Below are 26,604 nucleotides of genomic sequence, written 5' to 3'. Positions count from 1 at the left end.
ATGAGGCACTCCCACCTCATGGCCGCCAAGCTGACCGGCCCTCGCACTGGGCCTGGAGAGTCCAGGACCCCGAGCCTCCTTCTGCTCCTGTTTCTCCTGCCTCACACCCAGGCTGCAGCCACGGCCCACAGGCACCCTGCCAGTGAAGGGGTCGCCTTTAGCCGTGATGTGGGTAGGACCCCTCCAAGCCCGGGTTGGCGGTGGTCCCTGCGGTGAATCCCGGCCTTCCTCCCCCCAAGGGTGGAGACCCAGTCTTCCGCGGCCCTCCCCCTTTTCCCTCCTCCCACTCACCCTCCTCGGCTTTGCCTGTGGCCAACCCTGCCCTGGTGCCACTGCTACTCGCATACTCGGTCCTTCTTTCCTCAGCTTGTGGCCAGCGTCATAGGCAGGGGAGGATCATGGGAGGCGAGGATACCCTTGAGGAAAAGTGGCCGTGGCAGGTCAGTGTGCACTATGCAGGCTTCCACATCTGTGGTGGGTCCATCATTGATGAATACTGGATCCTGTCAGCCGCCCACTGCTTTGGCAGGTGAGTGGGCAGTGCTGGATACCATTCCCATGGAGGTCTAGGGCTGCACGACCAACCACGTGGGTCACATAGGACTGGGACTTCTTGGAGGCAGGGGAGAGAGTGGGACCCAGCACACAGCTCCATCCACTACAGTTTCTTGCACAGGGCCGAGGACTCCTTTAGGGACATCAGCTCTTCCAGAAAGGTGTGGAACCACATAATAGGATGAGAGGTGAGGAGAGGAGCCACATCTTAGATGAGAGAAGAGAGGACAAATCACAGGATGAGAGGTGATGAAAGAGTTATCTTCATTGGCAGCTCATTGTACACCTGACAAGCTCACCATCCTGGGCTGTCCAGCAGGTCTTGGTGGGTCCCTGAATCCTCCATGGGCTCAGGTCAGGACTTCGTTGGGAGCAATTCTGCCAGACAGTCAGGTCCCTAATGTGCTGGAAGGGCTTGCTTTCCACATCCTGGCTGAGAGCTTGGATACCCAGGCTGCCATGCTCCAGGACTCCCTGAGTCTGTGATCTCATGGAAGCTCCTCTTCCCAGGTTCAAAGTGCTCAAACCACTATGCCTTTGTCCTCTGTCCCTACAGGAACAAGGTCATTGAAGCATTTGATATGTATGTGGGCCTTGTGGACCTCAGGGTTGCAGGCAATCACACCCAATGGTTTGAGGTGAATAAGGTGATCATACACCCCACATATGAAATGTACCATCCTGTTGGAGGCGACATCGCTCTGGTGCAGCTGAAAACTCGCATTGTGTTTTCCGACTCTGTGCTTCCCATCTGTATTGCACCCCCAGATGTGACTCTTTCGAACCTTTCTTGCTGGGCTACAGGATGGGGATCCATCTCCCAACAAGGTAAGAAAACAAAGTGCAGGGTCGATCCCATTATTGGAGCTTGTGGAAGGGATGATGGCTCTATGACATTACAGGAGAGAACATGTTCTGTCCATTAAGGGGTTGCAAGTATCTGAGGACTGGAATCCCTATCCATCAATCGCTATCTGTTTCTCTGTCAATGTAGAATTTTGGTTTACTCCTGGCTGGCTTTGTTGTTTACAGAGAAGTAGTTACATCTACTTTGAGTGTGGAATGAATATTTAGTATACTGAGAACACAAATTTCCAAACATAGTTTTTCTTACGATTTTAAATTCAATTTAGAGATAATCTTTTTTTAACCTATGAAAAAACATTGTATTTATTCTAATTATCCATAAAATCCTTGCACTTTCTTTCTAGGTTTAAATCTGCATAATTTAGAATTTTTATGGTTATTTAAAAGATTATTTTTAATTGCATTTGCTAATCAGACACAGCTGTTGATTTCTGTGTGTTGATCTTGTTTCCAGCCACCATATAGTACTCATTTATAATATTTTGTCAGTTGATTATTTAATTGTTCTAGATTTTTTAATATCATATTTTCTTAAAATAAATATTGTTTCATCACTTCCTTTCCTATATTTTATCTTTTATTTATTTTTCTTATTGCAATGGTTAGAACCTCTAGTAGAAATGTTGCTAGGTCTACTTTTCTTGTTTTTTATTTTAATGGAAATGCTTCTAATGGTTTACTATTAAGTCTGTGGCTTGGTTTGGAGATTTCAGATTCATATCTTATACCAATTTAAGAAAGTTTCATATCTGGTTTACTTAAGTAAAAAAACATTATTGCAGTTAAGTGGATATAAATTCAGATTAGAATGTTAAAACTTCAAATGTTAAATATAGTCCCCATGGTAACCACAAAAGGAAATTAAGAAGGAATTTAAACATTTCACTACAAAAAATCAACTAAATGCAAAGAAGACAGGAATACAAGAAAATGAGGGGGGAAAAAGCTATAGGGCACGTAGAAAATAAGTAGCAAAATGACAGAAGCAAGTTCCTCCTTGTCAGTAATTACTTTAAATGTAAATGGGTTAAACTCGCAAATCAAAAGACAGAGACCAGAGTTAGGGAGATATAGCCAAGATGGTGGAATAGGAAGACCCTGAGCTCACCTCTTCTCACTGGAGCACCAAAATTACAACTACTGATACAAAAACTATTGATGAGAAAGACTGGAATCCACCAGAAAAGGTTTTCTACAACTAAAGATATAAAGAAGGAACCACAAAGAGATGGATAGGAGGGGCAAAGTCATAGTATAGTCAAGACGTATACCCTTGGGTGGCTGACCCATAAACAGGAGAATAATTACAAATATGGAGCTTCTCCCCAAGGAGTAAAGGGTCTGAGCCCCACATTGGGCTTCCCAGTCCTGGGGTCATGCACCAGGAATATTTGGTTTTGGAGGCCAACAGGGCTTAATTTTGGGAGACCCAGAAAGCTGTGAGAAATAAAGACTCTTAAAAGGCACATGCAAAATCTTACATGCTCCAGGACCCAGAGCAGAAGCAGTGATTTGAAAGGGGCCTAGGTCAGACCCACCTACTGATCTTGGAGGGTCTCCCAGAGAGGCAGGAGGCAACTGGAGTTCACCCTGGGGACACAGACACTGGTGGCGCTATTTTGGGGAGCTCTTTTTACCACATGGACATTTGTGTTGACAAGCACTATTTTGGAATCCTCCATCTAGCTTATTAGCCTCAGAACTCAGCCCTGTCCTTGCCCACCAGCCTATAGTCACCAGTACTGGGACTCCTCAACTCTAGCAACTAGCTGGGCTGGATACAGGCCCATCCACCAATAGACAGGTTACCTTAAGACTTCCTGAGACAACAGCCACCACTGGACATGGCCCTGTCTACCAGATGGCTCAGGACCTGACCCCACATGTCACTGTGCAGGCAGTAGACCCAGGGCACACAAGGCCCTGAAGCCAGAGACACCAGGACACAGTTCCATCCACCAGTGGGGAGGCACAAGCCCCAGAAACCCCTGGAGCTTGGCCCTACTCATCAGTGAGCTGGCTCTGGCCTCAGGACCAGCCTCACCCACCAGTGGGTGGACAACAGGCCCAGGACAACTGCAGACACACAGCCTACTATGGCAGGATCCAGCTCACCTTCCATCAAGCTGGCACCAGCCCTGAGACAAGCTGGGCCTGAGCACTGCCCACCAGCAGAGCAATACACAAGATTTGGGGCCCCTAGGATCTGCAACGAGAAACCCCAGGACCTGGCATCTGCCCACCAGTGGGCAGACACCAGGTCCAGATCTCCTGGCCCCTGGCCCCACACACCACCAGGTGTATGCCAGCCCCAGAAACACCACAGCCTTTCACCCCAGAAACACCACAGCCTTTCACCCTATCTTGTAGGAAGCAGCCAACTCACCAGCAGACCAACACCAGCTCTGAGATATCTTGGACTCCTCAGCCAACCACCCTGGGATCCAGCCCCACTCACCAGTAGGCCAACACTAGATCCAAGAATCTTGACCCCACAATCACCCACACCAGAACCTTGACTCTTTCCACGAGTGAGCCAGCACTAGCACCAGGACCCCACAGTGTTACTCAGGCAGCCACCTCATGACCTGGCACCAACAATCAATTGGCAGCCTCCACACAAAGCAGGGCCTGGCAACCAATCTGACTGGGGGTCAGCCATGCCTACCAGACAGTCCTCAGAACTCAGCTTGCCACAGTAGGAGGACCCACGCAGCCCACATATGGGGCATCACTAGAGCATATAGCTCTGGTGACCAGAGGGGATTACACTGCTGGGATGCATAGAATGTCTCCTACAAAAGGCTATTTATCCAAGGTGGGAAAATGCAACCAACATACCAGATACATAGATATTAACACAGCAAATTAGTCAAAATGAGGTGACAGGGGAACATGTTCCAAATAAAGGAACAAGATGAAACCCCAGAAGAAGAACTAAGTGAAGTGGAGATAGGCAATCTACCTGATAGAGTTCAAGGTAGTGATCATAAAGATGACCAAAGAACTCAGGAGAAGAATGGATGAACAGAGTGAGCAGTTAGATGTTTTAACAAAGAATTTGAAAATATAAAGAAGAACCAAATAGAGATGAAGAATACAATGACTGAAATGAAAAATACACTAGAAGGAATCAACAATAGATTAGATGATACAGAGGAACGGATCCGCAAGCTGGAAGACAGAGTAGTGGAAATCAGTGAAGCTGAACAGAACAGAAAAAAGAAAAAATAGAGAGAAATGAGGATGGTTTAAGAGACCTCTGGGACAACATCAAGCATACTAACAATTGCATGATAGGAGTCCCAGAATGAGAAGAGAGAGAGAAAGAGGGAGAGAACATATGTGAAGACATAATAGCTGAAAACTTTCCTAACTGGGGAAAGGAAACAGACATCAGGTCCAGGAAGCACAGAGTCCCAAACAGGATCAACCACACCAAGACACATTGTAATTAAAATGGCAAAAATTAAAGATAAAGAGAGAATATTAAAAGCAGCAAGGGAAAAGCAACAAGTTACATACAGGGAACTCCCATAAGGCTATCAGCTGACTTTTCAGCAGTAACTCTGCAGGCTAGAAGGGAATGGCATGGTGTATTTAAAGAGTGAAAGGGAAAAACATACAACTAAGAATAATCTACCTGGCAAGGCTTTCATTCAGATTTGATGGAGAGATCCAAAGTTTTACAGACAAGAAAACTTAACAGAGTTCAGCACCACCAAACCAGCTTTACAAGAAAAGTTAAAGGGACTTCTCTAAGTGAAAAAGAGCCACAACTAGAACATGAAAATTATGAAAAGAAGAAACTCATCAGTAAAGGCAAATATACAGTAAAGATAGTAAATCAACCACATACAAAGCTAGTAAGAAGGTTAAAAGATGAAAGTAACAAAACCATCTATATCCACAGTAAGTAGTTAAATAATACACAAAACAAAAAGAAGTAAAATATGATGTCAAAAACAGTAATCTTGAAGAAAGGGGAGTAAAAATGCAGTGTTGTTAAAATGCATTTGAAAATAAAAGATCAGCAATGTAAAATAATCATGTGTATATATAGAAGCATTATATAATGCTAACCACATGTTAACCACAAAGAAAATCTATAATAGATACATATATTTATACATTATTTATCTTGATATTTTGATTTCACCTTCATGTCTGAAGGATAGTTCTGTTGGATACAGAATTCTTCCTTGAAGGGTTTTTTCTTTCAACACTTTTGAGCCTGTTGTTCTACTGCCTCTGGCTTTCATTGTTTCTGGTGAGAAGTCAGCTATTAACCATACTGTTTATCACCATGTAATTGGTTGCTTTTCTCTTATTGATCTCAGGATTGTCTTTTGTCTTTGGTTTTCAGAAGTTTAATCATATTGTGTCTAGATGTGTATCTCTTTGTGTTTATCTTTCCTGAGGTTCAGTGAGATTCTCAGATATGAAGATTCTTTTTCTTCAAATTCAGGATGTTTTGGGCCACATTTTCTTCAATTTTTTTTGCACTTCTCTCTCTCCCTCCCCCCCTCCCTTTCTCTCTCTTTCCTCTCCTCTTCTCACCTCTCTCCTTTCCCCTCTTTCTGGCAGTCTTGTTACATGTGTGTTGATGTGCTTCATGGCATCCACAGGTCTCTAGGGTCTGTTCACTTTTCTTCACTTTTTTTGCTCTATTCTTTTTTTTAAATGAATTAATTTATTTTTGGCTGCATTGGGTCTTCATTGCTGCTCTTGGGCTTTCTCTAGTTGTGGTGAGCAGGGGCTACTCTTCATTGCAGTGCATGGGCTTCTCATTGCAGTGGCTTGTCTTTGTTGTGGAGCACAGGCTCTGGGCACATGGGCTTCAGTAGTCGTGGCTCGTGGGCTCTAGAGTGCAGGCTCAGTAGTTGTGACACATGGGCTTAGTTGCTCCACAGCATGTGGGATCTTCACAGACCAGGGCTTAAACCCATTTCCCCTGCATTTGCAGGCAAATTCTTAACCGCTGCGCCACGAGGGAAGTCTATGCTCTGTTTTTTAAATTAGATAACTTCTACTCATCTAACTTCAATTTCACTGATTATTTTTTCTGCTATCTCATATCTTCTGTTGATCCAACCTACTGAATTATTAATATTGGTTACTGAACTTTTCAACGTTAGAATTTTCATTTTATTCTTTTTTTTATAGTTTTTGTATTTCTGCTAAGATTCCCTATGTGTTGACTCATTATCATGATATTTTCATTTAACTTTTTTTTTTTTTTTTTTTTGCAGTACACGGGGCTCTCACTGTTGTGGCCTCTCCCGTTGCAGAGCACAGGCTCCGGCCACTCCGCGGCATATGGGATCTTCCCGGACCGCGGCACGAACCCGTGTCCCCTGCATCGGCAGGCGGACTCTCAACCACTGCGCCACCAGGGAAGCCCTTCATTTAACTTTTTTAATGTAGTTAAAAAAATTCTTTAAACATACTTATAACAACTGTTTTGAAATATTTATCAACTAAAATCAACACCTGGAGCCACACAGAGCTTCTTTATATTGACTTGTTTTTTCCTGAATGTGGGTTATACTTTCCTATTTTTTGCATAGAATTTTTATTGTTGAAAATTGGACATATATAAAACATTGTAAGAACTTTGGATTCTGATTTTCCCTGAAGGTTTTGATTTCTTTTGCTTTGTTTTGAGTAATTTGCCTGGACTTAGTTTGCAGAATCTCTCTTGTAGTTTGTAGTTGCTGAGGTCTGTGCTCATTTTTTTATTCTTAATTCTTCTATTTATTATTTTTATTCTGTCTTCCTAAGTGTCACCACTGTGTCTTAATATCTCATTGGTTAGCCAATGATTTGGGCATCTCAAACTTCTAAGTCTTCCACCTTTGACAGTGGGTTTTGTGCGGAGGCTGAACACATTTAGAGTCTGTGTGACTCTTGAGTCTGCCTCAGCTTTTACTTTTCACTTTATACATATAGTTACACAGTCATTCCAGGGATCAGTGGAGATTTATCTAGCCTTTCTATTGCTCTCTTATTTCCAGAGTCCCCATAAATTTCCATCAGAGACACTGTTCACCCCACCCAGAATGACAGTCTCAGACCAATACTGCTTTAGGTCTTCCTTACTCATTTCCTACAAACCTAAATAGTTTAAATGACAGTACAAAGTGTTGTTTTTTTCAGCTGTCCCCTCCAAATCAAGTTCTCTCCCTCTGGCAGAAAAACTGCTTTCCCAGCCAGCCCTACCAAGGTAAAACTACCACAGTGACAGAGCAGAGATAGAGGAGTGTCAAGAGTGGTGAAGCCCCAGACAACTAGGTCAGACTTTTGCCATTGTTACCCAAAGTTCTACCAGTTGTTCATGAATAAGCACCTCTCAAGTTTCCTTTGCTTTTGTTTGACCTATGGAGCCCTGAAGTTTTTAAAAATAATTTTGTTCAGTTTTATACTTGTTTATTGGAGAAAGGGTTTGCTGACCTCTTCACTCCATCCTAGCCAGAAATCTCACGTGTAGACTTATTTCTAAATTATTATTTTGTACTGTCTGTTTGCTGCTTTCTTTTAAATATTTTCCCTGTCATTCTCCCTTTCCAATAGACTGATTTCCTTTTTTAATTAATTAATTTATTTTATTTTGGGGTGTGTTGGGTCTGTTTCTGCATGTAGGCTTTCTCTAGTTGCTGAGATTGGGGGCTACTCTTCGTTGTGGTGCACGGGCTTCTCATTACAGTGGCTTCTCTTGTTGTGGAGCATGGGCTCTAGGCATGTGGGCTTCAGTAGTTGTGGCACACAGGCTCAGTAGTTGTGGCTTGCAGGCTCTAAAATGGAGGTTCAGTAGTTGTGGCACATGGGCTTAGTTGCCCCGTGGCATGTGGGATCTTCCCGGACCAGGGCTCAAACCCGTGTCTCCTTCATTGGCAGGTGGATTCTTAACCACTGTGCCACCAGCGAAGTCCCTGATTTTCTATATTACTTTTTTACTGTCTACTGTTCTGCAAGTTAAATTTCCAATTTTTAATCTTCTTGTAGCTCTTCTTAACTTTTTAACATGTATACCTGAACATACATGAGTTATGAACATATATACTCATGTATGTTCAGTTATACATGTTATCCAAAGGAAAAAATACCCTGTTTCATATATTTATATATATGAACATATATGTTTTATTATTTCATATGTTACTTCCATTTTGTATGTTACTGTTTTCCAGTATTTTCATTCCATCTTTTTTATACAATCAAGATTATTCTCTTTTACTGCTGTTTTATACAGCACATGCTTATCTGGCTTTATGCACATGTTAATCTAATTTCTTTATTCCTAGCATTATACTTCTTTCAATTAGGTTTACTTTCCTTATTTCCAAAGAATATGTTACAACTCTTAAACAAACAAGGATTAAAGGAGAAATCACATATTAAATTAGAAAATATTTTGAGATGAATAAAAACAAAAACACATTACCAAAACTTATAGAATGCAGTGAAATCAATGCTCAGAGGGAAATTTATAGCTATACGAGAAGTCAGACCTCAAATAAATAGCTTCATTTTATGACTTAAGGAACTGTAAAAAGAACAAGCTAAACCCAAAGCTAGCAAGAGGAAGGAAATAATGAAGATTAGAGCAGAAAAAAATGAAACAGAGAATAGAAAAAATTAGAGTGAATGAAATAAAAGTTAGTTATTTGAATAGATTGACAAAATTAACAAAACTTTAGCTAGACTGACCACACACAAAAAAGATAAAGTACAAATAGCTAAAATCAGAAATGAAACAGGGAACATCACGACTGACCTTACAGAAATAAAAAGGATTATAAGATAATAATACAATGAATTCTATGTCAAAAAATTAGACAATTTACATGAAATGGGAAAATTACTATAAACAGTCAAATTATCAAAACTGAATCAAGAACAAATAAAATTTCTGGATAGATTTATAACAAGTAAAAAGATTTAATCAGTATTCAAAAACCTCTCAACAAAGAAAAGTCCAGGACCAGATGACTTCACTGGTGAATACTACCAAACATTTTAAGAAAAATTAACACCAATTATTTTCAGATTCTCCAAAAAATAGGAGAGGAGCTCATTCTATGGGGCTAACATTACGCAGACACCAAAGCCAGACAAAGATGCCACAAGAAAAGAAAATCACAGACCACTATCCCTCATGAATATATATGCAAAAATCATCAACCAATACCAGCAAACTGAATCCAACAGTATATTAGAAAGATTATACACTACAACAAAGTAGGATTTATTCCTGGAATACAAAGGAGGTTCAACACACAATAATTGATCAATGTAATATACCACATTAAAAAGTGGAAAAAAAACCATATGATAATCTCAAATGATGGATAAAAAGTATTTGACAGGATCCAACATCCTTTCATAATTTAAAGAAACAGTCATAAAACTAGGGATAGGAAGATACTTCTTCAAGATGATTAAAGGCATTTATGAAAAACTCACAGCTAACATTATATTCAGTGAAGAAAGACTGAGAACTTACCCCTAATATCAGGAACAAGACAGGATGCTAATTTTCACCATTAGTGTTCTATGTTGTACCAGACTCTAGACAGATACATTAGGCAATAAAAAGAAATGAAAGGCATCCAAATAGGAAATGAAGAAGTAAAACTATCTCTCTTCACAGATGACAGACAATAAACAAATTCAACAAATTTGCAGGGCACAAGATCAACACACACACACAAAATCAGTTTCTATACACATTAATGAACAATTGAAAAAGGAAATTAAGAAAACAATTCCATATCATCCAAAAGGAAAATTACCTATAAATAAATTTATCCAAGGAAGTGAAAGACTGGTATACTGAAAGCTACAAAACATTGCTGAAAGAAATTTTACAAGACCTAAATAAATGTAAAGACAAGTCACATTCCTGAATTGGAAAACTTAATACTGTTAAGATGTCAGCACTCCCCAAAGTGATCTACATACTCAGTGCAGTCTCTATCAAAGTTCCAACATTTTGCAGAAATGGAAAAACTGATCCTCAAAATCCTATGGAATTGGAAGGGAACCTGCATAGCCAAAACAGTCTTGAAAAAGATCAAAGTTGAAAGACTCACACTTCTTGATTTCAAAATTTTCTACAAAGCTACAATAATCAAAACAATGTGGTACTGGCATAAGAATAGATATATAGATCAGTGGAATAGTATTGAAAGCCCAGAAATAAATGCATACATCTATAACCAATTGACTTTTGACAAGGGTGCCACTCCATTAAATGGGGAAAGAATAGTTTGTTCAACAAATGATGGTGGGACAACTGAATATCCACATTCAGAAGAATGAAGTTGGACCCCCATCTCACACCATACACAAAATTTTAAATGGGTCAACAACCTAAAATTAAGAGTTAATATAAAACTCTTAGGGGCTTCCCTGGTGGCGCAGTGGTTCAGAGTCCGCCTGCCAATGCAGGGGACACGGGTTTGTGCCCTGGTCCGGGAGGATCCCACATGCCGCGGAGTGGCTGGGCCCGTGAGCCATGGCCACTGAGCCTGTGCATCCGGAGCCTGTGCTCCGCAACGGGAGAGGCCACAGCAGTGAGAGGCCCATGTACCGAAAAACAACAACAACAAAAAACCCTCTTAGAAGAAAACATAGGAGTAAATCTTCATGACCTTGGATTTGGCAGTGGAATCTTAGATATGCTTTGTCTTTTTTTTTTTTTTTCCGGCTTACTGTTCTGCCACATGGATCTCTCCAGTACAACAGTGCTGTGTTTACCATAACTTTATGATGAGTCTGGTCTTAACACATCCTCCACAGTTGTTTCTCTTCTTCAAGATTATCATGAGCATTCTGGGTCCTTTGCATTTCCATATGAATTTTATAATTAGTTCCCCAATTTCCACAATAAACCTGCTAAGATTTTGAATGACTCATTGTTTTCCATGGATCTTGGCACTGTTCTCTGAGATATCCTGCTCCTTAGCTACTTCTTAAAAGGGCCTTGAAAAATACCACATTGAGCAAATTTCCCAGCCTCTCCTGGGGCCCAGAGCCTTTTCGAGATTTCGAACATCACACTACCTTTTAGCCCAGACTGGCAACACTTTTACATGAACAGGTCTTGAGCTGTGTGGTCCTGCTGGTTATGGCTGAGCTTGCCTGTGTATCTAATGGTTGTCTCTCTATGGGCTGGCCTGTGACAGACTGAGCTGGAGTGCTAGACTCTGATTCATGCATCTTTCACTGTCCAGCAGACTGGTCAGAAAATGTACACAGGCAGTGGTGGAGAAACACAACACCTTTTTTAAAACATCTTTTTGGAGTATAATTGCTATAGAATGTCGTGTTAGTTTCTGCTGTATAGCAAAGTGAATCAGCTATATGTACACATATATCCCCATATCCCCTCCCTCTTGCATCTCCCTCCCATCCTCCTTACCTCACCTGTCTAGGTGGTCACAAAGCACCGAGCTGATCTCCCTGTGCTATGCAGCTGCTTCCCACTAGCTATCTATTTTACATTTGGTAGTGTATATATGTCAATGCTACTCTCTCACTTCGCCCCAGCTTCCCCTTCCCCTTCCCAGTGTCCTCAAGTCCATTCTCTACATCTGCATCTTTATTCCTGTCCTGCCCCTAGGTTCTTCAGAATCTTTTTTTTTTTTTTAGATTCCATATATATGTGTTAGCATACAGTATTTGTTTTTCTCTTTCTGACTTACTTCACTCTGTATGACAGACTCTGGGTCCATCCACCTCACTACAAATAACTCAATTTCATTTCTTTTTATGGCTGAGTAATATTCCATTGTATATATGTGCCACATCTTCTTTATCCATCCATCTGTCGATGGACACTTAGGTTGCTTCCATGTCCTGACTATTGTAAATAGTGCTGCAATGAACGTTGTGGTACATGACTCTTTTTGAATTATGGGAGAAACAAAACACTTTTTGAAGCCTTTGCTTGCAACACTTCTGCTCAAATCCCATTGACAAAGCATGTCATGTGGCAAAATTCAGACCTAGGGACTGAGAAAATACATTACACCTCTCAACGGGAGTGACTGCAAAGACATATGGCAAAGGGCATATATGTAGGAAAGTATGGAGAATTGGATTCATTAATGAAATTCATGTCCCCTCAGTTTATAGTTTACTGCTTAACAGATAAACACTTAACATAGTATAACTCCATTTCCCCCTTCAATTCCTTATGCTATTGTTCTGTATTTTTCTTCTGCACACTATATTGACATTATTGTTGCTTTAAACCTTCAGTAATCTTCCAACATACTTTTCAATAGTCTCATTTTTAACCTCATTCAGGAAATGATTGACCCAAGGCTCAAATTCAGTTTACTCTGAAACCAGGACCACTCATCTCCTAGCAATATTTCTCGTCCCCCAGGTTTATCTTACAAATGTCTGCACCCCAACCTCTGCAGGGGAACGGGGGGATGCACACCCACGATCTCTGTAGGCCCAGATCATATGAATTCTCCACGATATTCTCATTCTAGGAGACCTTTCCCAAGTTCATCCCAGTCCTCTCTCCCTTATCAGACATCCAGTGTCATTTCATATGTCTGGTATCTGTCTATCTTGCTTTCTTTGGCCATCAGGGGCAGAGAATGGGAGTCATCCTAATTCATGGTTCAAAAAACATTATTCATTGGTTCATACGTGATCCTCTTTATGTTTGTTTGTAATAATATAATGCATACCTATGTAAACATCTCTCAAATAGGGAAATTAGTACAGTGTAACTTGTATCTGCTTTACGATCCTGACCCTCTTGGGTCTTCTCATTTGAGGGAACTTCTTAGCACAAATCTTTTTTTTTTCTTTACTGTGTTAAAATACACAAAATATAAAATTTACCACCTTAACTATTTTTAAGTGTTCAGTTCAGTGGTGTTAAATACATTCACATTGGTGTGCATCCATCACCACCATCCATCCCCAGGATTCTTTTCATCTTGTAAATCTGAAACTGTATACCCATTAAACTATATATATATATATATATATATATATATATATATATATATTCTTTTTCAGATATTTTTCCATTACAGGTTATTATAAGATATTGAATATAGTTCCCTGTGCTATACAGTAAGTCCTTGTTTATCTATTTTATATATAGTAGTATATATATCTCAGTTTGTCTCCCTCCACCCCCACTATCCCCTTTGGTAATCATAAGTTTGTTTTCCATGTCTGTGAGTCTATTTCTGTTTTATAAATAAGTTCATTTGTATCATTTTTATAGATTCCACATATAAGTGATATCATATGATATTTGTCTTTGTCTGACTTACTTCACTTAATATGATAATCTCTAGATCCATCCATGTTGCTGCAAAAGGCATTATTTCCTTCTTTTTATGGATGACTAATATTCTACTGTGTATATATACCACATCTTCTTTATCTATTCATGTGTCAATGGACATTTAGGTTGCTTCCATGTCTTGGCTATTGTAAATAGTGCTGCTATGAACATTGGGGTGCGTGTATCTTTTCGAATTACTCTGGGTGATATGCCCAGGAGTGGGATTGCAGGATCATATGGTAACTGTATTTTTAGTTTTTTAAGGAACCTCCATACTGTTCTCCATAGTGGCTGAAGCCACCAACAGTATAGGAGTGTTCCTTTTTCTCCACACCTTTTTAGCATTTATTATTTGTAGTCTTTTTAATAATGGCCATTCTGACTGGTGTGAGGTGATACACCAGTAGTTTTGATTTGCATTTCTCTAATGATTAGCAATGTTGAGCATCTTTTCATGTGCCTGTTGGCCATCTGTATGTCTTCTTTGGAGAAATGTCTATTTAGGCCTGCAAAATTTCATTCCTTTTGAAGGCTGAATAATATTCCATAGTGTGCATACACCACATTTTGGTAATCCATTCATCAGTCAGTGGACACTTGGGTTGCTTCCATGTTTTAGCTATTGTGAATAATGGTGGTATGAAAATGGATGTACAAATAGCTATTTTAGCCCCTGCTTTCAATTCTTTAGGTATATACCCAGAAATAGAAGTACTGGGTCAAATGGTAATTATATTTTTAATTTTTTGAGCAACCTCCATTCTGTTTCTCATAGTAGCTGTACCGTTTTATATTCCCACCAAGAGTGCACAAGTGTTCCAATTTCTCCACATCCTTGCCAACCCTTGTTGTTTTCTGTGTTTTGATGGTAGCCATCCTTATGGGTGTGGAGCGGTATCTCATTGCAGTTTTGATGTGCATGTTGAGCATCTTTTCATGTGTTGATTGGCCATTCATATGTCTTCTTCGGAGAAATGTCTATTTGAATTCTTTGCCCATTTTGGAATCGGGTTGTTTGGGTTTTTTTGTTGTTGAGTTTTAGGAGTTTTCTATATATTTTGGATGCTAATACCTTATAAGATATATGATTTGCAAATATTTATTCCTAGACCATAGGTTGCCTTAAAAAGGCAACTGTGGATAGTGTCTTTCGTGTACAAAATTTTAAAATCTTCATGAAGTCCAGTTTGTCTATTTTTTCTTCTGTTACATGTGCCTTTGGTGTTGTATCCAAGAAATCACGGCCAAATCCAATGTCATGAAATTTTCATCCTATCAATATTTTTAAATCTATTGAGATTTAATTTGTGGCCTAAAATATGGTCTCTCCTGGAAAATGTCCCACGTGTACTTGAGGAAAATGTTTATGCTGTTGTTGGGTGGAATGTTTTGTATATGTCTATTATATCTAGTTGATTTATTGTTGTTAAGTCCTCTGTTTCCTTGTTTATCTTATGTCTGATTGTCCTATCCATTATTGTGAGAGAGGTATAGAAGTCTGCAAATATTATTGTAGAACTTTCTATTTCTCCCTTGAATTCTCTCAGTTTTTGCTTCATATATTTTGATGTAAATATTTATAATTGTTATATCTTCTTGCTGTTTTGAGTCTTTTATTAAAAGACTCAAATGTCTTTTAATAAATGTCCTTCTTTGTCTCTTATAAACTTTTTTGATTTAAAAATCTATTTTTTTTGCTGATATTAGAATAACCACTCCTGCTCTTTTTTGGTTACTATTTGCATGAACTATCTTTTTCCATTTTTTCACTTTCAACTTGTTTGTGCCTTTGGATCTCAAGTGACTCTTGTAGTCATCATATAGTTAGGTCCTGTGTTTTTAATCCATTCTGAAAATCTCCGCCTTTTGATTGGAGAGTTTAAGTCTATTTAGATTTAAAGTAATTATTGATAAGGAGGGACTTACTTCTGTGTTTGTGATACTAGTTTTCTATATGCCCCATAGCTTTTTTTCTCTAATTTCCTGCATGACTATTTTTTTGTATTTAGTTGATTTTTTGTAGTAAAATGTTTAAATTTCTTTCCTTTTGTGTATATTTTATAGCTATTTTCTTTGTGATTATCTTGGGGATTACCTTTAACATTCTAATTGGAATTTACAACAGCTTAACTTCAATAACATACAAAAACTCTGCTCCTTTAGAGTTCCATCCACAGCCAATCTGGTTGTTGATGTCACAAAATTACATCTTATACATTTTGTGCTCCCAAACATAAACTAACAATTCTTTTAAATGCATTGGTCTTTTAAATCATGTAGAAAACAAAAAGTGCAGTTACAAAACATTGCTACAATAATATTGGCTCTTGGGGCTTCCCTGGTGGTGCAGTGGTTGAGAGTCCGCCTGCCGATGCAGGGGACATGGGTTCATGCCCCGGTCCGGGAAGATCCCACATGCCGTGGAGCAGCTGGGCCCGTGAGCCACGGCCGCTGAGCCTGCGCGTCCGGAGCCTGTGCTCCACAACGGGAGAGGCCACAACAGTGAGAGGCCCGCGTACTGCAAGAAACAAACAAACAAACAAAAACAAATAATATTGGCTCTTATCACTAACAATGTATTTATTTTTATTGAGATCTTCATTTTTTCATATGCCTTTAAGTTACTGTCTAGTGTCTTTTTTTTTTTACCTGCAGTACTCCCCTGAGCATTTCTTGCATGGCAAGTCTAGTGGTCACAAACCCACTCTACATTTGTTTATCTAGGAATTTCTAAGAATAGCTTGGTTCCTCCCCACTTTGGAGAGACACTTTTGCCAGATTAAAATTCTTGGTTTGACAGTTTTTCTCTTTTATCACTTTAACTATATCTGTCCATTGTCTTCTGGTCTCCAAAGTTTCTGATGAGAAATATACGGATAATCTTATTGAGGATCCCTTGTATGTGATGATTCTCTTCTCTTTTACTGCTTTCAGAATTCGCTCTTGGGCTTTGGCTTTTGAAAGTTTGATTATAGTGTGTTTCAGTGTGGATCCTTTTTTTTTTTTTTTTTTTTTTTTTTTTTTTGTGGTACGCGGGCCTCTCACTGCTGTGGCCTCTTCCATTGTGGAGCACAGGCTCCGGATGCGCAGGCTCAGCGGCCATGGCTCACCGGCCCAGCCGCTCCACGGCATGTGGGATCTTCCCGGACTGGGGCACGAACCCGTATCCCCTGCTTTGGCAGGTGGACTCTCAACCACTGCACCACCAGGGAAGCCCTGTGGATCCTTTTGAATTTATCTTTCCTGGAGTTTGTTGAGCCCCTTGGATTTTTATATTTATGTCTTTCATTAAATTTGCAAATTTTCAGCTATTATTTCTTTTTTTTTTTTTTTTATTTCTTAAAATACTCTTTCTGCCCCTTTATCTCTCTCTTCTCCTGGGACACCCATAATGTGTATGTTGGCTTCTTGATGGTGTCCCACAGGTCCCTTAGGCTCTGTTTGCTTTTCTTCCATCTTTTTTTTTTTTTTTTTGCGGTACACGGGCCTGTCACTGTTGTGGCCTCTCCCGCCGTGGAGCACAGGCTCCGGACACGCAGGCCCAGCGGCCATGGCTCACGGGCCCAGCCGCTCCGCGGCATGTGGGACCTTCCAGGACCGGGGCACGAACCAGTGTCCCCTGCATCGGCAGGCGGACTCTCAACCACTGCGCCACCAGGGAAGCCCTTCTTCCATCTTTTTTATTTCTGTTCCTCAACCTCAATAATTTCCATTGTCCTATCTTCAAGTTCACCGCTTCTTTCTTCTGCCTGCTCAGAGCTGCCTTTGAATCCATCTAGTGAAGTTTTCATTTCAGTCATTGTACTTTTCAGCTTTGGAGTTCCTTTTTGTTTTGTTTTGTTGTTGTTGTTGTTTGCGGCACGCGGGCCTCTCACTGTTGTGGCTTCTCCCGTTGCGGAGCACAGGCTCTGGACGTGCAGGCTCAGCAGCCATGGCTCATGGGCCCAGCTGCTCCGCGGCATGTGGGATCCTCCCGGACCAGGGCACGAACCCATGTCCCCTGCATTGGCAGGCGGACTCTCAACCACTGTGCCACCAGGGAAGCCCCTCCTTTTTGTTTTGTTTTTAGATTTTCTATCTTGGTTGATAGTTCCACTTTGCTCACACATTATTTTCTTGACTTTCTCCACATCTTTCAGTTCTTTGAGCATTTTTAAGACCATGTTTTAAAGTTTATCTAATATATCTGCCTTTATGTCTTTCTTAGGGACAGATTCTGTTAATTATATTTTTCCTTTGATTGAGCCATTTCCTGTTTCTCTGTATGTCTTGTGGTTTTTTGTCAAACACTGGACATTTTAATCTAACAATGTGGTAGCTATGGAAATCAGATCCTCCCCCTTACCCAGGGTTTGCTGTGTTTAAAAAAATTTGTGTGTGTTAGTGATTGTTGTAGGCTGTCTCTGTGCAGAGGACCAGTCTGAGGTTGAGATCTTATGTTTTTTCTGAACCTTTACCTGGGCATGCATGGTTACTTTCTAATTTTCCCCATATATTCAGTTGCTTTTGAATGTCCTAGTCTTTAATGTCTGGATCCCAAAAACAGAAAAATGAAGGGAGAAAAGGGCCATGGCCCCATAAATTCCCTAGAAGTCACTTCATCTGGAGCAGGAGGTGCTTGTGACAATTGGGAGAGATGCAACAACAATGGCTGCCTCCCTCTTTGTGTTCACCTCTGTGATCAGAACAGCAATCAAAGCACAGATCCCCAATATACAGAGGACAGGGTCTTCTTTGCTCACCTTGGCTCTCACATACTGTGTGCAAGCTCTCCAGGAATATGTGTACAGCCACCTGTCCCAGGGGTGGGGGTTTGTAGCTATTACTGTGCTAAGAGCTGAAATTGACTAAAGTTGACTGCAATTTACCCTCCAAGCCTTCAACAGATTCTAGAGTTCCAAAATACTTACATCAGACAAATTCTGCCAGTGCAGTTGTCCTGGTGGGAGACAGATTCCATGTTTCCTGCTTGGCCATCTCCCAGGATCCTCTCCACAAATCTCTCACAGACAATCATGGTATATACATGGATTCCAGGGCATAGAATCCACTACCCCTCAGGAACTAATGCCACAGATTGGGAAGCTTGGACCTAAATAAAAGAATGGCAGGTTCCATTCTCTTCTAGCTGGAAGCTGCCTTTATATATCTTCTCATCCTGTATGAGACCCTGGGCCTGACTTACCCTTCATTCAAGATACAACCACAGCGTTATGGCCTTCCCTCAGCAGAACTCAGTGAGAGAACCATCTAGAATGCAAGAACATGCTCTAGGATGCACAAATCAAAAGTGGTCCAAGGGCTTCCCTGGTGGCGCAGTGGTTGAGAGTCTGCCTGCCGATGCAGGGGTCACAGGTTCGTGCCCCGGTCCGGGAAGATCCCACATGCTGTGGAGCGGCTGGGCCCATGAGCCATGGCCACTGGGCCTGCACTTCTGGAGCCTGTGCTCCACAACGGGAGAGGCCACAACAGTGAGAGGCCCGTGTACCGCAATAAAAAAAAAAGTGGTCCAAGTAACCCTAGGGCCACCTAATGCAGTTTTGCAGTTTCTCAGTCAAGGCCAACAAACCAAAAATAACTAGAAAGTAGCCCCATCTTTATTTAGGTCGCTTAGATAACATTACATGCGTTCTGACTTCAATACAATACATATTTCTTCTTTATTTCCCTCTTCTCCTATTCCACACCAGCAAACCTCTGAAAATTACCAACAAAAAGAACTCTCTGACACTCAGCTCACAAGACCACACTGTTTCCCACTCACTCAACTCTTCTTTGAATGTTCTTCAGTGAGCTTCTCTGGCCTTTTTTTTAGCTTTTAGGATTGTTTCTTTTTCTTATAAACATTCATGAAACTCTCAAATCAATACATTTAACATTTTCATCAACTCAAAAAGTTCTCTTACTGCTTTGCAGCCAAACTCTTTCTTCTAAGGTAAGTATTGTTCTCATTTCTGTCCCCATTAATGAGTTTTATATTTTTGGACTTTATATAAATGGAGTTACAGTACTCTTTTGCTCAATATACTCTGTAAGATTTATTCATGTTTTGCATATATCATTAGTTCCTTTTTGATTATTGTTGAGGAATATTTAATCACATAAATACCAAAATTCATTTGTCTATTCTTCTGTTGACTGACATTTGGGTTGCTTCAGTTTGGGGCTATTGTGAATAAAACTCTTATGAACATTCTCTTACAACTCTCTCTACATATGTGCTTTCATTGCTCTTGGGCACATACATGACAATGTGTTTACTTATTTATGCAGTTCTGAGAAACTACAAAGGATTTTCCAAAATGTATGTACAATTTTACACTGTTAGCAATGAATAAGAGTTACAGATCTCTTTGTCTGAAGAAGTCTTTATTTTACCTTCAGTTTTGAAAGATAATTCTAGATACAGAATTCTGGGTAGATGGTTTTCTGGTTTTAATTTGCTTTGCAAGAGGCTGCTTCATTTTATTCTGGTTTGCATAGTTTTTGATGATAAACTTGTAACTCTTATTCATGATATTCTGTATGAAATATTTCCCCACCCTCCCTGTCTTCAGGCTTTTCCTTGACTTTGTTTCTCAGCCATTTGACTATGATTCTTTCTTTCTTTCTTTCTTTCTTTCTTTCTTTCTTCTTTCTTTCTTTCTTTCTTTCTTTGTTTCTTTGTTTCTTTTCCTTCCTTCCTTCCTTCCTTTCTTTCTTTCTTTCTTTCTTTCTTTTCTTTCTTTCTGCCATGCAGCCTGCAGGATCCTATTTCCCTGACCAAGGATTGAATTCATGCCCCCTGCAGTGGAAGGGCAGAGTCCCAACCACTGGACCACCAGGGAATTCCATTGACTATGATGTTTCTAAGTGTATGTGTTTGCTTGTTTTATTCTGGCCTGGGGCTCTCTGAACTTCTTGAATCTCTGGTTATTATAGTATTTAATTTTGGAAATTTCTTGGCCATTATATTTCCACATATTTCTTATCCCCTGTACTCTCTTCTTCTGGGAATAATTCCACATATGTTACGCTGCTATTGTCCCACAGCTCATAAGTGCTCTGTTTTGCTTTATTCCCCACTCTTTTCCTTTTGTGTTTCAGCATGGGTAATAGCTATTAACCTATCTTCACATTAATTGATTTTTTCCTCATTTGTGTCCAGTCTGCTGATACACCCATTGAAGTAATTTTTTAATCTCTGATAATGTGTATTTCTGGCATTTCCAATTGGTCCTTTTTTTTTTGTAGTTTCCATATCTCTGCTTAAATTCTTCATTTTTTTCATGCTTGTTGTTTACTTCTTAATAATTTCTTCAACATATTAATCATAGTTATTATAATGTTCCTTAAATATACTTTCAACATTTTGGTCATCTCTGGGCCTGACTGTATTCAACGTTTTATCTCTTGACAGTGGGTCCAGTGTTTTATTCCTGCCTTCCCCATACCTTTGTGTCTGTGCATGTGTGTGTGTATATATGTGTATCTTTTAATTTTTGGTTGAATGTTAGACATTATAGAAGAATATTTAAGACTAAAGTCTCTGTACCCCAAAATAGGCATTCCTCTTCTTCTGCCAAAGCATTAGTAGGGTGGGACAGGGCTGATTCAGGCTAGTGAGAACTTGAGCTGGGTTGTGGCTTCTGTTGTTGCTCTTACTGACTTCAGAGTACCAGAGGCCTCAGGTCCCTCCATGGTGGGCTGCTGCAATGTTGTGCTCTGTGTGAGACCTGGGGTGTTTCTCTGTTCCTGCTTCACCCTTCACTTCACATCTCTGTACATCCACAGCACATTTTGCCTGCCCTCCAGAAGAAAATTGCTGTTCTTGGTATTCATTACTAGGCTGCTATTGAGAAGGAGGAAACTTGATCCCCTGACCCAGCCTCAGCCTCAGGCAGAGCTGTAGGTCTTAGATTTGGAAATGGACCTCTGTGCACCACTACTCTACCTTTGGGGCAGCTAAGCTCTGCTTTGTATCTGTGATGGTTCTGAGAGAATCTAGACCCTGCCCTCATGTTAGCAGACCTCTCATGTTACTGATGTGGGCTCTTGGCACCTCAGATTTTCCAGGGATGTAGGGCTTGTTTCTACTCTTCCTCCAGATTAGTCCACCTGTACCAGGTCCTGAGGGCAGGAGTATGTGGTGGCCCCACACACACAACCCGTAGAAGGCTTCTGCTCCACATGTGAGTAGGGAAGCAAGCTGTGTTCTTACAGGTCCCCAGTGGTAGTGGTCATTTTCTGAACACCTGCACTGAGGTGCCCTCTCTGTGGACCCCTGCCATGCCCCGAGTATATTTCATGAGCTGCTAGTGGAGACCTAAGGGAAAGACCTACCAGTGAGTGCAATCCTCCTCTTGTCTGATTTCTCATCATTCTGAACTGGCACACTAGCCCACAATTGAAGAACTCATTGAAATTACAGCTAGCTGACTTCTCCCTTCCATTCTGTGATACACCTCTTCCTTTGTGCTGTGCTAATAATTGTGCAGAGCTCATCATTCTGGCCCTCTGTCCACCTGGTTCCATGTGGGCCTTGGCATCTGTGTAAGGGATATTTTACCCTGCATCTACACTGTTTTCACTCAATGTCTTGGTTGCTCCACAAGACTCTCCACTCTTGACTCTGGGAACTGTGAAGTCTAACCTGGCCATCCTGCCCTTCCTGTGGAATTGTACATTCTGCACACATGGCTCGGGGTCCAATGGCAGACTTGGGGCACTGAGGCCCCCTGTGTTCCCTCTAGGGTCCTTCTCTCTGGAGCACCCTCCTTCTGGCATCTGCCTTTGCGGATTCCAGCTGCCTGTGCTCCTCCTCATGCCACAGCCTGGAGTGTGCCCCAGGCAGGATGATGGGGCCCTTGTAGACCTTGCCTCATCTGTTCTCTTTGCTCAGGGGCCACAGCCCTGCCCTGACTCAGGTCCAATGGGAAATAATTGCCTGCTGGGTAGACATGTTTACTACTAGCTTCTGGTAGAGGGAAGTTCACTCCCAGTCACCCCACTGTGGGCACAATGAAAGGCCTCAGGTAGATTTTTAGCTGGCTTAGTAGTTAAAAGTATTTCCTAACTGCATTTCACTGTGTTGCTTCTCCAGCATCCCCCACCCTGAGTTTTTTGACTCCTTCTATTGCTCTGCATTCCTATTTGCAATCATCTAATTCTTCCATGGCTCCTCTCCTGATATTAACTTGCCAACACAGCAGCAACCACAAACACTGCTGATATTCTGCTTCCCATTTTCTTCCTTCGAGGTACACACTCGTTAGCTCTAAAACTGATTCCCCACCTACCGCAGGCTATGCCATCCCCAAATACATGCCCCCACTTGATACCCAATCGTTTGAGTCTTTAACCTGTGAGAACAGCTCCTTTCCAGGTAGAGCAGGCCCACTTGCACATTGGTCAGGAAAGTGCAAGTTTTCTGGGAGCAATTACTATATCCATTGGCATAGACAAGGACACATGGAGTGACAACCCACAAAAATTGGAGGCTACTTTCTTGCACACACTGTGTCATCCGCTCACTCTCACCCAGGGACTCAGCTGATGGAGCTGTTTGCACTTGAGCCACGGCAATGGGAATGTAATGGGCTGAACCAAGTCCTGGCTCTTACATCTCTCTTAGGAAGTGTCATGTGACATATGTTTAAACTTTATTGACCAAAGCCTGAGTCCCCATTGCAGAGAAAGGAGCCATGTGGAGGGTGGGAGTAAGAGAAGGAACTCCAGTGTGAGCCCACTAGGCCTTGGGGCTTGGTGTGCCCTGTGGAACAGGTGTGAGAAGACCATTCACTGGGCCTGCACTCCTTTCTGACAGGAGACACTTCAGACAAGCTGCAGGAGGTGCAGCTGCCTCTGGTCCCATTGCCCCTATGCCAGCTGCTCTATGGACACACATCCTACATTCTGCCGGACATGCTGTGTGCCGGGGACCTCAGGAACATGAAGACTGCTTGTGAGGTACAACCCACTGTGGGGGCGGGAGGCTAAGCCCAGGGATTTCAGATCTTCCATCTGCTTTAAGCCCGGGGCACTTCTGCCAGTTGGGTAGGTGGTCCCAGACCACCTGGCTCCTGTGGGGATCAGAAGTACATCTCCATGCAGCCATGGGTTGAGTGGGAAGCCACAGGGTAGCTTATGTGCAAATGGAACACAGGCCTCAGTCAGGCCCTGTGGACCCCAGTGCTGGCCAGAGCAGCCCAGGGCTCCACGTCTGCCCAGGGGCCATGCCTGCTGACTGTCACTCCATAGCACCCACCCTCTACTTGCAGGACAATGCAGTGAACACTGCTTGCCTGCAGCAGGGCCTCTTCACTGACAAGGTGGGGCTGCATGAGTGGCAGGATCCTGGCCCCATCCCACAGTGTTGGCACTGGGCCACCCTCATGCAGGAGGCCCCAAACTCCCAGTTCACAAGAAACTCCTCTTTTTTCCAGGGTGACTCTGGGGGCCCACTTGTCTGTGAATTCAACAGCACCTGGATGCAAATTGGAGTAGTGAGCTGGGGGCGTGGTTGTACATACCCTATGTATCCTGCAGTTTATGCCCGAGTCTCCTTTTTCTCAGAATGGATTCGTTATCACATAGAAAACACACCCTTACCTCTTCAGCCACTCCCTACCCTCTCCTCCACTCTGGGGGCTGCCATCAATGTCCTTGTGACTTCACTGGCTGTCCTGTCAATGTTGTAAGGACCACAGCCCTCATCCAGCTTCTTCATGGCTGCATGCCTCTGTTGCTACCCAGCTCCAGCCGAAGTCTTCACACACCTGAGCAAGGTGTGGGCAATCAGCCAGGCCCACATGCGAGGTCCAAGAGGAGGCTGACCAGGGCCACACCCAGGAAGGCAGAGGCTGGTCTCATCACAGAAGGGCAGGGGTACATGGGAGAGCAGAGCACATTGGTTGAGTGCTCTGGGCACCTGAGATTTGGTAAGATATTAAATATTTACAAAGCAAGTGTCCCAGAAGTCTTATGTTCATCTTTCTATCCAGAGTGCAGGCTCCCTCGTGCACACAGAGTATGTTCATCACCCTGCCTTATCACAATGACAGGCAGAAGGGTGAGAGGAGAAGGATAAACCAAACTGCAGCATCTCTAGAAAGGATAGCCATACAAACCCTGGTGTCTGGATATAGAATCCAGGGTGTGACCAAAGCCAGGGCAAAGGGAAGGTCGTCATCTTAAAAACTTAGACCTATCAATATCAAAGAGTTTTAAATATTCAAACATCTAATTTGGAAAATGGAAAACATGAGCTGAGAGTCGGCACACAAAGGAAACTAAAAAAGATAAAAGCAGAAATAAATAGCCAAACATCAGAAAACACTAAAACTAGCATTTTAGAAATATAGATTTTGAAAAAAAATCAAGAAGTAGGAAAATAAATCACGAATATAATCAAGATATAATGTGAGGGGACTTCCCTGGTGGTGCAGTTGTTAAGAATACGCCTGCCAATGCAGGGGACACGGGTTCGATCCCTGGTCCGGGAAGATCCCACATGCCGCAGAGCAACTAAGCCCGTGTGCCACAACTACTGAGCCTGCACTCTAGAGTCTGTGAGCCACAACTACTGAGGCCCGCGCACCTAGAGCCCGTGCTCCACAACAAGAGAAGCCACTGCAGTGAGAAGCCCGCGCACCTCAACGAAGACCCAATGCAGCCACACACAAAAAGAGATATAATGTAAGACCAAAAATACACAAAACAAGAAACGACAATTAAGCGCAGAAAATTTAAGAAATCATGAGAGATACTGTACACCTCTATATAAATAAATTCAAAATGAAAAGTATCACTTTTTAGGAAATAACTAATTTACCAAAACTAACCACAGTAGAGACAGAAGACTAGAGACCAGTTTCCATAGAAGAAATGGGGAAATTTAAGAAAAAATTCTCCATCCTAGTAAAAGTCCTTAGCTGAGATGGCCTCCTTGGGAATCATATCAGACCTTCAACCACAGGATTGTCCCAGTGCTGTCCATGCTGTTCCAGACACAGACAAGGGAGCAGAATGTTGTGAAGACAAAAACTGATCACACAGAAAACAATTAAGACAATCCAACTTGTCAATTAAAAAAAAATCCTGATGAAAGATTAACAAACAATTCAACATTATTTTTTAAATAGTACATTATAATCATGTAGGATTTATTCCAGTAATGCAAAGATGATTAAGTATTAGAAAACCGATAGATATAATTCACCATACTAATTGCTTTTCTAAGGAGAATAAAATTAATGAAAAGGTGCTTAACAAATTCAAAACCCATTTCCAACTTTTAAAAAAGGAATCAATGGATAATAAGATATATATACCTCAGCCTAAATGTTAGCACTTTCCTTAGTGAGGAAACATTGAGTGCCTTTCTGCTGAAGTTAGGGTCACAGAAATGTTGCTCCTCTATCCCCTGCTGCTTAATTAACACCGTATTGGAAGATTGGCCACCACAGCGGCACAAGAGGATCAACCAGGGAAATGGAAAAGAGCCTTTAAAACTACCTCCTATTATAAAAAGAGAGCATATCTGGAACACCCAAGAGAAAACTATGAAACTACCACAAATAGTAAGAAAATTCGGTAAAGTCATTAGATAAAACATGACAAAACCAGTCTATATTCCAGTTAGAAGTTACATAATGGAAGACAAGACTCCAATTATAATAACGAAAGAGATAAGATACCTATGACCTTAACAAGAAATGTGAACATAGATATGAGGAAATCTTTAAAATACTCCTGGGGGAAAAAACAAAACAAAACAAAACATCACACATACATACAAAAGAAAAAGATTTGGATGAATGATAAGGCAGCCTATATTCTTGAACAGATCAACTCAAAATGTGTGTGTGTGTATT

The 26,604-nt window shown here is 41.4% G+C and overlaps 1 protein-coding gene across 1 annotated transcript; it reads left to right on the top strand.

The window, feature by feature from the left end:
* PRSS38 (serine protease 38) lies at positions 1-24,455 on the top strand. The gene is made up of 5 exons (XM_004284064.3): positions 1-172; positions 367-529; positions 1,112-1,383; positions 23,556-23,698; positions 24,175-24,455. The coding sequence occupies exons 1-5, from the start codon at positions 1-3 to the stop codon at positions 24,427-24,429; spliced, it is 1,005 nt and encodes a 334-aa protein (XP_004284112.1). The 3' UTR covers positions 24,430-24,455.
* Positions 24,456-26,604: the final 2,149 nt, after the last annotated feature.

This window comes from Orcinus orca, chromosome 3 (assembly GCF_937001465.1).
Source record: "Orcinus orca chromosome 3, mOrcOrc1.1, whole genome shotgun sequence".
NCBI lineage: Eukaryota > Metazoa > Chordata > Mammalia > Artiodactyla > Delphinidae > Orcinus > Orcinus orca.
The sequence above is the reverse complement of the archived record's forward strand: the minus strand, read 5'-3'. Positions and strand labels throughout refer to the sequence as shown.

Bases quoted from the DNA above. Each gene is read 5' to 3' on its own strand.
- PRSS38 (XM_004284064.3), top strand. From the start codon at position 1: ATGAGGCACTCCCACCTCATGGCCGCCAAGCTGACCGGCCCTCGCACT. The intron at 1,384-23,555 runs GTAAGAAAACAA...CCTTTCTGACAG, and splicing joins GGGATCCATCTCCCAACAAG to GAGACACTTCAGACAAGCTG. The intron at 23,699-24,174 runs GTACAACCCACT...TCTTTTTTCCAG, and splicing joins ACATGAAGACTGCTTGTGAG to GGTGACTCTGGGGGCCCACT.